This window comes from Clinocottus analis, unplaced genomic scaffold, assembly GCF_023055335.1.
Source record: "Clinocottus analis isolate CAN_PGR_092001 unplaced genomic scaffold, fCliAna1.0.p SCAF_7, whole genome shotgun sequence".
NCBI classification, from domain to species: Eukaryota; Metazoa; Chordata; class Actinopteri; order Perciformes; family Cottidae; genus Clinocottus; species Clinocottus analis.
This window is the reverse complement of record NW_027176229.1, coordinates 1,236,443-1,251,463: the sequence shown is the minus strand read 5'-3', so window position 1 is coordinate 1,251,463 and position 15,021 is coordinate 1,236,443. Positions and strand designations below refer to the sequence as shown.

At 41.5% G+C, this 15,021-nt stretch overlaps 1 protein-coding gene across 1 annotated transcript in view; it reads right to left on the bottom strand.

The window, feature by feature from the left end:
* The window catches only part of fras1 (Fraser extracellular matrix complex subunit 1), a 215,993-nt gene that overhangs the window by 97,998 nt on the left and 102,974 nt on the right, over window positions 1–15,021 (bottom strand). The window contains exons 14-17 of the mRNA XM_068605059.1: window positions 8,861–9,004; window positions 6,670–6,810; window positions 6,432–6,572; window positions 6,178–6,345 (exon numbers count right to left, since the gene is read on the bottom strand). Coding sequence (XP_068461160.1) covers window positions 6,178–6,345; window positions 6,432–6,572; window positions 6,670–6,810; window positions 8,861–9,004 — 594 coding nt within the window. The remainder of the gene's footprint in view (window positions 1–6,177; window positions 6,346–6,431; window positions 6,573–6,669; window positions 6,811–8,860; window positions 9,005–15,021) is intronic.

Below are 15,021 nucleotides of genomic sequence, written 5' to 3'. Positions count from 1 at the left end.
TCCGGCCACTTCCGTGACAGAGCACATGAAGAATAAATGTGCAGTTTCCAGAATGACCTGACCGCTGTTGAAGAAGAGAAGTTGTTTCCTTGTCATATAAATCACTGTCAAATACACTTCTTCTCAGACAACTTGTTGTGACATCAAGTTTCCATTAGTTTCTTTACTTCTTTTTTTTTTGACCGTATCTGGACTGAGGAGTGAAGTAGAGACGTAGCCCCACCCCTAAAGCATCCCCTGCTTCATGCTGTGTTTGACTCTAAAAGGACCTTAATGAACATCAAGACCATAAACTTATGTTTGCAATGTTAAATGAGGAAAGAAGTGGAGAGAAGTGGAGTCATTTTTTATAGACTTCTATACAACCAGAGGAGTCGCCCTCTGGTGGTCAGGAAAGAGAATACAGCTTTAAACACATGAGGCATAGACTTCTATACAACCAAAGTAGCCCTTAGCTGGGGGCCCTGAAGTGGTCGCATTGGATGTGTCACCAGCGAGAACTGTTCTCATGGTCTTCTGGTTACTATATAAGGTGCCCAAAGTTAAGACAAAAGTAAATTCAAACTCCAGTAGTGCATGTTCTCCGGCTCTGAGGCTTCTGGTCTGAATCATCCAACCCAACTGAACACAGGAACAAGAGACAAGATTTAGACAAAACAGAACTATCCTATAACTCTGTATATCACCATGTCCAACAACCTTTCCTTCAAGCGCACAATTTATCTTGGAAATATATCATAAGGCTTCACCGTAAGTTGTCTTTGCTGACTCCCCCAAACAAACAGCAATAACAACAGTGGGGTTAAAAGGCTTTCGAGGCACTCAACAGTATGATATCATCCAGCACAGCTCGGGCGCATGTTTACACTTCCTGTATAGACTCGACCTGTCTGAGGAGCGGCATCGAACCTCCTACACACCGACTATCTCTGTCTGCACCGGAGGGCTGCAGACTGGAGAGGAGGTGTAGGGGGTTTAGCCTGGAATCTGCTCTCAGACACCCGACAGCTCGTCAGCTCAAACCCACTCAATGTGCACCTCACTGTGTGTGTGTGTGTGAGTGTGTGTGTGTTTACATGCCGTCCTCCCCCGCTTCAGTAGCTGCTAAGTGTCTGTCCACACACACACTCACACAAACGCACACACACTAGTACAATAGCCTCCATTGTTCCTGTCCAAACACCTGAACCCACTGACGCTCCTCTGAGGGAACCCTTCGCTGTTAAGAATAGAGGCTGGATGGAAGAACTCGTCGCTTATCCCGCTGAACCTCCAGCCCGCCGTGTCGAGCCTCGTTTAGGACGCTCGGGAGCGAAAGAGAAGAAGCCGGCGGACACAATGGCTGCTGAACAATGAGACTCGGTGCTGAGACAAGCAGCTCCGATCCAATTTTCATTGGTAACTACAAACACAAAGATTTGTTTTCAAAGCAGGGGCCGGACAAAAGCAGGAATACGATTTTTTTTTTCAAGGTGTTGGCAAGACATAATTCATATCACGTCACCGAAAATGCAGCTCAATACAAAGAAAAGGTGTTTTTATCCATTATTCATAACTGAAACCAGCACAGAACATCGGGGAGGGACAGAAGAGGAGCACTACATGAAACTAGGAGTATAAACCTGAGTTGCACTAACTATGATTCATTAATTTTTGAGATTAGTTCTAATCAGATTAATACATTTGCCGTCTCTTGGGATTTCATGAATGCCTCATATTTGTTGGATCATAGAATCACATTTTAAAAAAGGTTCTGAAACCATTAATAACCTTTCAGAAAGCAAACCCTGTTTTCCTATATTTAGAAGGTGGTCACACCCTAAAACTGGATTATCTCATCAAGCAAAAGGGCTATTTGAGGGCCTCCTGAGATCACTTGTATCTGTGTAAAACAACAACAAAACAATTAACATACAATATTCCCTTAAGGACCATAACTTTCTTTGTGGATCATAACTTTAAGCAAGATAAATCTCCGTTGTACAAAGTTGTATTTCAGTTTAACCTTTTGGAAATTGTGAGCGAAAACCTTCCCACGCCCACTTTAAGTCCCAGCATGCCCAATTCAGACAATCTTTTGGCATGAAATACATCATTTTTCAATTTTTAAACCGAACACCGCTTTTTGACTGAAACTCCTTCCTAACAGGCCAAGGCTTTGTTTTATAATGATTTTTGTTGCAGATTACTGTCCTTAAATCCTAATCTTTCCTAAAAGGCGTCTTATTGACCGTTTGAGGAGGCATTTTTGGGGAATCTGGCTCGTATCACGCTGGATGTTCATAGTTACGATTTGTTTTTTTGCAGGTATACATTTTTTTCCCCAAGACTTTGCTGAACAAATACATACAATAAACACAAAGATTGGAATTAATTTGGCGTTTGTGCGATGACTCAAACACAGGAAAAGTAAATTGGTTCCACAGTGTTCAAAGGGTTAAAACCCCTCCTTTTAATCGTGCGAGCCTGCGAGAGCCATCTGAAGCATCCACGTGAGTTTTACAGCCCCTTCAGCCACTCAAAATGAGTCAAGTGACCGGTAGTCACGGTGTGACCCGTAGCATCAGATATGCTGCGACTAGATATGCATTTTTTTTTAGCTGAACCTTGAACGTCTCCCAAAGCACGTCAGCAGGTGGAAGCAGAAGCAATCGCTCATTTTGATACCCAACAAGGCAGTGTGGGATATCCTTTCATCCAAAAGTATGTCATATTTGCGCTATTTGCGTGTAGCATCAAGTTAACACTATGCAATTTTATATTTTCCATCATGTGGGGCGCTCTCTCTGAGTCCTTCTTGAGACATCTTGTTCATACTTATGTTCGAAATATGTTTAAAACATGAAAAATGTACTTAAGCTAAGGATTTGCTGGTTAATTAGAGATAACAAAACAATACATCTGGGATTGTTTCATGGTACTTATGAACAGTATAACACAAGAGGAGACGTGTTATGGTTCGTCCTAACCGCCCTAACACAACTACTACGATTTGTGATTGTCTCCTCCCGCTCGATTAAGGGAATCCAATACTGCCGGCGGCTATTCTAATCCAGGTAAAGTGGAGCAAACGTCCTCTGGGAGCTTCGGCCCTGCTCTGAACTTACTCAAAGTAAAGAGACGAGTCGAGGCCGCAGACTAAAAAAGGCTTCGGGCTCAAGTTTTCCTAGAATTGACTCACACATTTAATTCCCAGGCTGCTCACATGTGACGCAAAGGTAAAGAATTTGACTTCCTGAGTTCAGGTGGAGCCCAGAGGTTGCAGAGATCTATTATTCGGAAGGGAGAAAAGCAGGATGACTAATTTGACTCAAGTACAATCATTGTGTTTGTCCCAAAGAGACTGCAATTTCGAGAAAGCAGGAAGGTTCTTGGCCCTGCATGGCGACGCTCGCTCACTTTCGCAGGAAGTGACAGGCGCAAAAGCACCACCACCACCACCACCAACAACAACAACAACAACAACAGCAGCAGGAGCAGCAGCAGCAAATTGCATCGTTCCCTGAGCTTCAGGAATCCGGAGAACCGTCAGCGAGCAGGAAGCTGTGAAGACGTTCTTTCAATACGCCCTGTAATTGTCCAACGCACACCGCCCCTTGTTGCACAGCTGTAAACACACAGGTGGGAATTATCTGCAAAGCCTGGGTGAAAGCCCAACAGACCTACCCAGAATGCAACCTGCCTTGTCTTCAAACTCTCTCAATGTCACACTGACGTCAAGGAAAACCCACAGCTTCAGTTCAGATTCAAGCTTTCAGAAGAAATAATTGTTTGTTGTGAATTTTTATTATGGAGAGAGAATGCAGCATTAACAAATGAAGCGTAGACTTCTATACAACCAGAGGAGTCGCCCCTTGTGGTCAGTCAAGAGAATGCAGGGTTTAAGACACTTTCATATTTGCTTCTCTTGGCATAACTGGAGGTTCGCCACCTGCGTTCCTTCCTAGCCAATACTTCACCTTTCCACCAGGTTTAAAGAAAATCAGCCACTCTCTACACTCCTATTCATTCATAAAACTCAGTCTATACTTCCATCAGCTGATTGGGGACGTGGACTTCAAATTAACCAATTGCGGATGGAGTCTAATCGGCAAAGACTTTGCACTATTCAAATGTTATGCAATTGTCATACGTTATTGTGAAACTCTAAACAAGTCTCTCCTCAATGAAATTCTGTGCTTAAAATATCAAGAGAAATGAGAGCAATGTGCTCTCACGCTTTCCCAACCCTCTCACTGATGCCCCCCAAAGTAAATTCAACCTGAACATAACGGGCGGCTTTAAAACCGCTGTTTGGCAGCGTGAGCGTTATCTCGTTTCAGCTCCGAGCCGTGGAGAAGAGGAGAGACAGCCGTTAGAACAAACACCCTTCTCTCTGCCAAGAGGCGATGGCGGGACGCAGACGGAGGGGGGAAGGGGAGGTGATGGAGGAGCGGCGATAGCGCTAAACGGATAGAATTTCATAGCACACGGTTGGAGGTACGAGGGAGGTAAAGAAAACTGATCAGTCTTTTTTTAATCTCCCTTCTATTCGTTGTCAACATGCTTCATGAAGAAGAAGAAAAACCTCTGGCTTTCTGGCAAGGAGGTGCTTTGTGTGTGTATGTGTGTATGTGTGTATGTGTGTATGTGTGTGTATTGGTAGGCAGGTGATAATTATTCTCACTTGACAGACTATCCCCTCAAACCTAAAACCAGCCTTAAAGTTGCCCATTACATGCACAATTTAACACTCGCAAACAACCTAATCAGGTGTCTACACACACACACACACACACACACACACACACACACACACACACACACACACACGCACACACACTAACTAGAGCTGCACAATATATTATACATATATATATATATATATATATATATATATATATATATATATATATATATATATATATATATATATAAAATCTAAAATTATATATATATATATAATTTTTTAGATCCTATCATCATCATCACTTTCCACAGCGCTACACACAAAACTTTGCATATAAGGATTTTGAGGGATTTTGTCGAAAGATAATAAAACTATCTATTAATTCAGGGGTGGGCAATTCATTTTCCCAGGGGGCCACATGAGGTACAGAAAATATTGTGGAGGGCCGGACCAATAGCCTGAACTCATTTATGTACTCTCCGCGACGGAGTTTGACAGGACTTCCCAGCATGCAGTTCTGTGGTATACTGATCTAAATGTGAACCATGACTTACGTTCCTATCCCTGACAGCTGAGCAGCTCCACTCAGTGAGTCTCAGGCTGCAGCTGAGGAAAGTAAATGTTGCTGTGTTAAATGTATGGCAATGCGTTGCCGTGATGAAGGTATGTACGCCAGGCCCGCCCATAGTGCCAGTTCTAACATTAATAATAATTCCACACATAAATTATTATTATTTTAATTATTTTTTTTAATTAATTAGAAGAATTATAATACTTATTATAATACTTGGCGGGCCAGATTAAAATGCCCAACGGGCCGTACCTTGCCTACCCTTCAGTTAATTGATGCTTTTTGCGATTGGTGCAATTTGTTTCATAAAAGACAAAGAAAAGAAAATTGTTGTATTTTAGCACAATATTAATTACACATTACTGAGAACACTTTATCTGTTTTTAAATAATATATGGATTCACATATTTCCCTCACATCGTCAGCAGTAAGTTTTCGCCTAACTTTTCACCTCCAGATCAATTCTGTGCACTTTGTGATGGAAGCAGAAATAATAATAAATAATAATAATAAAAAAAGAGCTAATACCAGACCAGAAATTCACTAAAACATTTTCGCTGCAACTGCGGATTATTTTCCTCACTGATTACTCTATTGATTTTTCATTCATGTCTGAACTTATTGTTTGGTCTATAAAATGTCCCAAACTTAAGACAAACAAATTTCCAAAGTTTAAATTGTGAAAAAGGTGAAAAAAAAGAAGAACAAATGTTGAAATGAAAAAACAATTTATACAATTGTCGTGCATTCATTTTCTGGCAATCCTTCACTAATAATTTCAGCGCTGTGTGCTTTCATTGAACAAACAACATCAGTGTTTGATCTTTTATGAAGTTTAAAGTCTGTTCACTTGCTAACGAGCTAACAGCTTGGTTAGCGAGTGACCAAGCGGCTCCCCCCAGAATAAATGAGGAAATTGAAAACCTTCCACACTCACCTCTGCACATGAGCGTGTGATCCAGGAAGCTGCGTGCGGGACACGCGGCCGTGCAGACGCCGTGATGCAGGTGGGAGGACTGTGGCACGAGGGCCTCCTCGGGCTTCAGACAGCGGACGCAGTCCGAGGCCAGCGGCCCCACGCAAGAGCGGCAGGACGGGTGACAATCTGGAAGTGGGGGGGGAGGAGTGACAGGTTCATGTATTTGTTTAATCGTGTACGGTCTTAAAATACGCTCAGATTCAAGCTCTTACTGTGGCAGCTGTTATCCTGGGAGTACAGCCCCTCCCCACAGGCCTCCACACACTGGCCCTGGTGGAGAAAGCGCCCGCCTGGACACGAGGTACACTGGGATACCGAGGAGCCCCAGCAGGAGGCGCAGGAGCCGTGGCAGCCTGAGGAGAAGAGGGAAACGGGATGCGAACCGTCGGGTTTTAAAGACGGTGAACGCTTTCTCTTCTTTACAATTTACAGATTTAAAAAGGTTCCTACCTCTGCATCTGTCATGGCTGTCCGGGTAATGCTGAGCCGGACACTGGGAAACACACTTCCCAAGATGCAAGGCGGTCCCCGGCGGACAGCTCATGCACTCAGGGTTGTCAGGGAAACAGGAGGCGCAGGACGAATCACAGGCTGCGGAAAGCGAAGCAGGTGAATGTTAGTTTCTCTGGTTCTTGAACCGGTTCCGGTCCAGGATTCATGGAAGCTCGGTAGTCTTTATCCAACAATGTAGAAGATGACACGTCCATTGAAGCCGTACCGAGTACAAGGTTGTTGTTGTTTCCATGAGAACACTGTCCCGCCTCCATTCACACGATACTGTACTCTACTGGTATCGGTTTGTTGGTAATCATGGACAATGAAAGCCATCCACTCAACGGACCATCATTCGACAGAAGAGTCTGATCAGCTGGAGACTGCCCTCGCTGCCATGCCGAACTGACTTCTGCTGCGTAAATCATGCATCCCTAGTCATACAACTGTACAATCTGTCAATCAAAAGTACTGTGATAGACTTGACTGCATAGTCTCCACCCTCTTATTACTGCTCTTACCCCTCTGTTTCACCTCACTAGAAACAATGTCTAGTGGCTATGTTAGCCCCATCTCACTCACTGTTTACACAATGTTCAGTGTCTAGTGGCTATGTTAGCCCTCTGAACTTTTGTTTTATTAAAGCAAAGTATGTGTTTAGTTGTTTGCTATACCTATAGATTGAAACGTGATAAGAACTCTGATAAAAAGAACGTGTCAGAACGTGTCCAGAAAACAAAGTTAACGTTGCTGAATTACCAATTTAGGGAGCTGTGCATGTGTGTGTCTGTGTGTGTGTGTGTGACCTCTTTGACACATGTTCAAACTAATCTTTGGCTCCATCTAAACGAGGCTGATGTCAGTGCACCTACGGCATGCCGGAGGGCACATAGGAAAGGAAAGCTATGAAATTGAACCCAGGAAATCCTTCAGGAAGAAAACTGAGATCGATTTCACCCTCTCCCTCTCTCTCTCCCTCTCCCGCTCTCTCTCTCTCTCTCTCTCTCTCTCTCCCTCTCTCTTTCTCTCTCTCTCTCTCCCGCTCTCTTTCTCTCTCTCTCTCTCCCTCCCTCTCCCGCTGTCTCTCTCCCGCTCTCTCCCGCTCTCTCTCTCTCTCTCTCTCTCTCTCTCTCTCTCTCTCTCTTCCTCTCTGAGTTGACATTTTAAACTAGACCTTGAAGCACAGTTCTAATGGATGTGACCTTTTTCTTTCAGAAAGTTTTTTGACATTTTCTAAAAAAAAAAGGAGGAGCTCCTTGCTGAGGGCTTCAACTCCTCCACATGAAGCCGGAGGAGTTGAAGCGTCTCCCTCACCGACCCCTCCGGGTGGTTCCAACCAGCAGAAAGAGCTCAGCCGTGTGCAGCTTAACTCGCCGGCGCCCCAAAGGAGGTTCCTCGTTGCGCCACCCCGAAATAGAAGCCATCCATATTCATCCAGGATCTCCTGATTCAAAAAGAGCCTCTGAATCCTCATTAGCGAAAGAGAGAATAGCTAATTAGCCTCCTGTATTTTTTTATTGTTAGTTTTCTAACTCTGATTACTGCTGACTTCATCGTTTCGGCGCCACGTGGAGTCGACGCTGGCGAGAAGCTCCTCAGGGCGGCTAGAAAAGAGAACAACAACAACCCCCCCTCCTTCCACCACCACCACCACCACCACCACCACCACCACCACCACCCGCCAGAGACAAGCCCAAACAAACCTTCACCCTCAGTTGACCGTGAACACTAAACCTCTCGTTGTCTCAGGTTGGGCTTTCTGTTCGGCACATTGTGTGATTCTTCGTTGAAATATAAACTTTCAGTGTTTTTAGTTCTAACATCACACATTCTTTTCAACCTATTCCCCAAAAAGGTTTCAGAATCAAACTACTATTTTTTTTAAACATTTTAAGGATGACGATTAGAAACATGAAGACACAAAAAGGCGGTCGCTTTGAAATATTGCACCCACAAAGTAGCGCAGGAAAAACACAGGAAGTTATATTTGTGTGGCTGAATACAATGTTTGTGCATTTTTTCATGTGCAAAAAGTTCAACAATATGTATCTTTAAAATACAGACCATCTTGTTTTCCTCTTCTCATCAATGACACACCTGCTGTTTTTTTTTCTTCCCACAATGCAGTATGAGAATGGGTCAACTTTACCGTAGCAGACGCCTCCTTGACTGTAGAAGCCGGCGGCGCAGTCAGGGACACATTCCCCGCCTTTGAGCAAGGCGGCCGGGTCCAAACATGACACACACTCCTGCCGGGTCGGCCCGCGGCACTCTGAGCAGGACTCGTGACAGCCTGGTGGACAGAACGGGAAACACACGCTGTTGACAATTTGTCTTTGGAATTTATCTTGTGTTTTTTGTACAATAGACATGTGGAGAGGAAACACACACACAATTAGAAAAAACAACTAAAAAAGTTCCAAATGTTTTTAAAAAATCAGATAAATTATACTGTCTATAATGTAAACAGTTATACTGTCCATGATGTAAACAACCTCCAACACAACATCAATGTCAAGTTGACAACAACAGAAGGAGGCACGAGGTCATCGTGGTGGAAATAAACACTAAATCATAAAACCTCAATGCACTTCACGTATTCAGGAAACGTGTCAGGTTGTAAAAAGATCAAGATTGAGCAGAGACTAAATTAAAGACTGTGCGCGGTCTCTATGCCACGCTTATACAGGGCGTCTGCAGCCTGTGTGTGTGTGTGTGTTGTGTGTGTTTGTTACGAGAGAGACAAAGACAGAATAAAAGAAACCAGGAACAAGACAAACATGATTCCAGTGAATTCAACTTGTTCTAATAAGACCAGGGCCGCATTCCTCGAATGTGGTTCAACAAAAGTTCATCCGGCTAACTTGTTTTCTCGAAGGGTGATCCTTCCATGGTCCTCCAAATGGTCTCGTTAATTCAAACCGGACGACAGTCATCTGAATAATTGCGTGTGCCCGTTCGTCTTTAAAAGGGCAAAAAGTAGAGCATTAAATCCATGATGTTCTAATGCTACAACATGACAAATGAACTCAAAGGACCAGAAACTTTTTTCTCCTCTGACGAGCAGGAGATAATCATGAACGCATACGAGGAAGTCAAGACCATATAATAATGGAAAAATCTAAAGCTGCATTCACAACGGAAGTGTTGTGAATATTTGAAACGCTTTTGGTGGGAACGCAGCTTAACACCACCACCGCTGCGAGGGCAAAATATGGCAAATTATCAAAAGTTAAATGCATCAGTGTTGGGAAAATGTATCGGCTTATTTATTTTTTCAATCAATTAGATTATATTTATTTAAATGTAACTGCTGGCAGTAGTATGTATCATATACTATATATGTATATATTCATGTGTGTTGTGTAGATTACCATGTAACTCGGAGTTTGAATATGTGTATGGGCGGATCAGTATGTATGAATTATTCAGAATCACAAATTCAATCAATTGATGCAGTGAAAAGAAATTGTGTGTGATTCTCTGTATTCTTCCAATCCACCGTAATCATGTTCTACAATAATGATGTATAGTGTACCAGAGGCGTCTCTAGGATTTCTTTTTAGCTTGAAAAGTAAAGCAGATGCGAAATTTGTAGACATAGAAACCCTCTCCACATACCCTACAGGTCCCTGCTCTTCTGGACTGAACTGAATTGAGGCATTTCATGAAAAAGAAAATGAACAAGATGGTTCGACGTTATACCCTAACAACAACTATAGCTACTTTCCTATCCAGAAGAAGCCCAAGCTTCATTATTTTTAGGTACACAACTCTCACACACTACAATTGCATTTACAGACAGATGCTAATAATAGCTTTTTTCCCATCTAATATCCACTTGCAGCTCCATCCCTCTAGTAGTTCCAGCTGCAACACTCTTAGAAATGATACATTTTTACATAATTTCTATTCCCATTACCTTTTTGATTTCTGACCAACTTTGTGGGGAAAACATTGAAAACTTTTTTTGTGACATCTTGTTGTGCTACTACCCAAAGACAGCAGCCTGCTGTTGTCAAGTGCGCCTGCAGCCTGACGCTGTTTTGGGTGAATGACGTCACGTGCCACCTGAAGGTGTTAGTGCCAAAGCCAAAGTAGTGGCTTTTGAAAAAATACATATTTATAATTGTTACACAAACCTGTCCAAAAACACTGTTTTATCGAAGCATCAACATTGGATAACTGTAGTTTGAGGATGTGATCCTAAAATATATATATATATATATATATATATATATATATATATATATATATATATATTTATGTATATATATATATATATATATATATATATATATATATATATATATATATATATACATATATGTGTGTATATATATATATATATATATATATATATATATATATATATATATATATATATATATATATATATATATATATATGATTTTTCTGCGGTTAATCTCATTATAAATTCAAGAATGAAGTAAAAACTAGTGTATTGCAGCTTTTTTTGGGGGGCGGGGGGAATTAATATTGGGGGCCAATTAAAAAACATCCGGGGCTTTAGCCTCAAATGTTTTGGCCTAGGGACGCCACTGTGGTGTACTGATAACACTGTCATATAATTATGACCGCTTTCAACACATCTATAAGTTGCTCAAGCGCCAAATAAACGTTAATAACAGCATCACTGACAATGTACAAACATGTACCACTCGCAAAAAAAGCGCAAGGCTGTGATCCGCATCCAGTATGTGATCCAGACTATGCATCTAGTATGTGATCCAGTCTGCATCCAGTATGTGATCCAGTCTGCATACAGTATGTGATCCAGTCTGCATACAGTATGTGATCCAGACTATGCATCTAGTATGTGATCCAGACTATGCATCTAGTATGTGATCCAGACTATGCATCCAGTATGTGATCCAGTCTGCATCCAGTATGTGATCCAGTCTGCATCCAGTATGTGATCCAGTCTGCATCCAGTATGTGATCCAGTCTGCATACAGTATGTGATCCAGTCTGCATACAGTATGTGATCCAGACTATGCATACAGTATGTGATCCAGTCTGCATACAGTATGTGATCCAGTCTGCATACAGTATGTGATCCAGACTATGCATACAGTATGTGATCCAGTCTGCATACATTATGTGATCCAGACTATGCATCTAGTATGTGATCCAGTCTGCATACATTATGTGATCCAGACTATGCATCTAGTATGTGATCCAGTCTGCATACATTATGTGATCCAGACTATGCATACAGTATGTGATCCAGTCTGCATACATTATGTGATCCAGACTATGCATCTAGTATGTGATCCAGTCTGCATACATTATGTGATCCAGACTATGCATCTAGTATGTGATCCAGTCTGCATACATTATGTGATCCAGACTATGCATCTAGTATGTGATCCAGTCTGCATACATTATGTGATCCAGACTATGCATCTAGTATGTGATCCAGTCTGCATATATTATGTGATCCAGACTATGCATCTAGTATGTGATCCAGTCTGCATACATTATGTGATCCAGACTATGCATCTAGTATGTGATCCAGTCTGCATACAGTATGTGATCCAGACTATGCATCTAGTATGTGATCCAGTCTGCATACATTATGTGATCCAGACTATGCATACAGTATGTGATCCAGTATGTGTTCAATGTAGGGCCACCAGAAAGTCTCGTAAATAAATGATTCCTTGTCGGCAGAATCGATCACACTCGTACAGGAAGTCATCACAATGTGAGAACAGATTTTTTTCTCTTTCTCTCTCTCTCTCTCCCTTTCCGTCCCACTCTCTCGCTTTCTACAGAAACCTAATTCAACACAAACTGGTCTGACTACAGCTGATCTCCAGCGGCCTGCATTCTGACGCCAGATGCGACAGAAAAAAGAGATAAAAAACAAACGGTAAGAAAAACACACAGGAGTGCTGTGACAACGCTGGCACCAATACGGCCAATGCTGGTTGTTTACTTCACAACACATTCACAAGCTGCTGCTGCAGTGTCCCTCACACGAAATGCTCGTTAAGGGAACCTTTTCACAGGGCGTCCACAAAAAATAATAATAAAGGGGGATCCTTATGGATCACCATCACAAAGCGCTACATTAGAATATCTATACGAGTCATACTCTGGTTGTTAACATTATAACAAAACAGAGTTCACAGGTCCATTCGATGTTTCTTCTAACAAACCCAAAAAAAAGTTTCCTTTTCATTGGGAGCCCTGAAATGTTTGCTGTTTGTGGAAGCGCCTCCTGAATCCATTCATCCCTCTTGAAAAGGTTGTTGTTTTAAATGTATTTTCCATTAGACACATCTTGGTGTTTGTGTATTTTTAAACTTTATTTATTTATCTTGCCATCTTTGCTATTGTATTTTATTTTGCAACGGATTCAGTTTTATTTCCTTTACACTTCATAATTTTGATCATATTGTTTTATTTCTTATTCTATCGTTTTTTGCAATTTCTCTGGTTCTCTGAAAGTTTCTCTGGCCTTTTTTAATGATATCAAAATTCTGGCCTTGAAGCTTCCTCGGTGCTGCGACACTGGGAGGATTCTTAAAAGAACCTGCTAAATATTGCCTCTGGTTGTGGATCCAAAATGCCTGCTGTTACCTTTTTAGAGCAATTAAAGCTCAAAAGCTAGAAACTAAATCAATCATTTTTACAAGATACATTCCTCACAACTGTATATATCAATATCAGATGTGAAGTACTTACATACAGTTCAAACCCCTTCAATGCCCACTTCATTTCCTGTTTATTAATCTTACGGTAAATGTGCATCGAGATATTCAGGAAACAGAAGGCAGACGTTTGATTAGCAACGATGAATTATGTTTGCGCTTAAATTTCCCAGAACCCCCGGTGAGCATGACATCACAAACAGCTGTAAAATTCTTCAAAACGTGAACTCAGGAGAGACCGTAAAAGTTCCTTGAGGAACTCCAAAGGGTTTGTGAACCCTGGCAGTTCCTCCACAGACCATCGGCTGAGTTTAGCTGCACTGAAATGTGCTGTATTCATACAACTGAGTTGTTTTTTAGTGATGCCTTTTGATGCCTTTGATATTGGTTCTCGTTGGATGTCTGCAAGTAGTTTTTTTAACAGTGTAGAATATTGTGTATTATTCCGCTTTTAATTTAGGATACAAGCTCCTCATACATCATTATGTCAGTGGAGTAAGAAGAAGGAAGCTGGAAATAACAAGAAGGAATGAGGTCAAATGTAAGAAGTGAGACGAAGGAGACTAAAAAGTAAAGTCAAAGGTAAAAAAAAAAAAAAGGGTTGAGAAAGACGGGGAATTCATTAGAAAGTGGTTTCAGTTGGGTGTAATTAATTTAATCAGCAACATTCAAGAAATGCTGATGAAAATCTCACTCAATAAAAAGAAGATGCCGGAAGTTAACCAAATGTGTTATCGCCAAAAGTTGTTGGAAAGCAACGGGACGTAAATCTCCCGATTCCCTGCTGCTCTCCCAAACAGACTTTCCTCAGGTGACGAAGCCCATATCTCCTCTCTCCTTCACCGCATGCGTTTCTTTATCATTCAGGAAGCACATAACCGGGGAAAACAGCACACTGCTTCGTTTCCATCAATTGCACAAACACGCATTCCTCCCACGACCATAAACGCTTTACCTCCAACAGGGTTTTCGTCATTTTTCTTTGGCACATTTTTAATTTCAGTTTTATTTCCCCTCGCTCCTTTGCATCCTGAACTTTCGGTGTCAGTCATCTCTGTTGGAGTTTGTCTCACACTTTATCTTTTTATTTAGAAGGAAAACTTTGGAACTGGTGTTAAATCGAGACCCGATGACAAAGAAGAACAATTAGATTTTAACTGTGAAATTTACCACTGAGGCCATTTAGAGAGAAAAACAAACATCTTTAACAAACACTTTATTTTATTATCTCTGAAATCTGATCTATTGTTTAGCAAATTTGGGACATAACATATTTGGACTGTGCAAATGATCAAATGACCAAATGTACCAAATGTGTAAAATGTGCAAAATGTGCAAAATGTACCAACATTGCAAAATGGGCAAAAAAAACAACAACAAAGAGACAACACAGAGACAACTGACGGTGCTTGTTTTGATTCCCACAGGAAACTCAGGCCTCTTTTTTAAGACCTTGTGACTATATTGATGTAAGATATGCGTTAAAAATGTATGAATGAATAAATTAAGAGAATTGCGCAGCCGAGGAGGACATCTGTGCTCTCTCACCTTCTGAGTGAGACAGTATAATTGAAGTTTTGTTCATCTCATCCAACATCCCTGCTATGTCCACGGCTCCAGTAAAGGG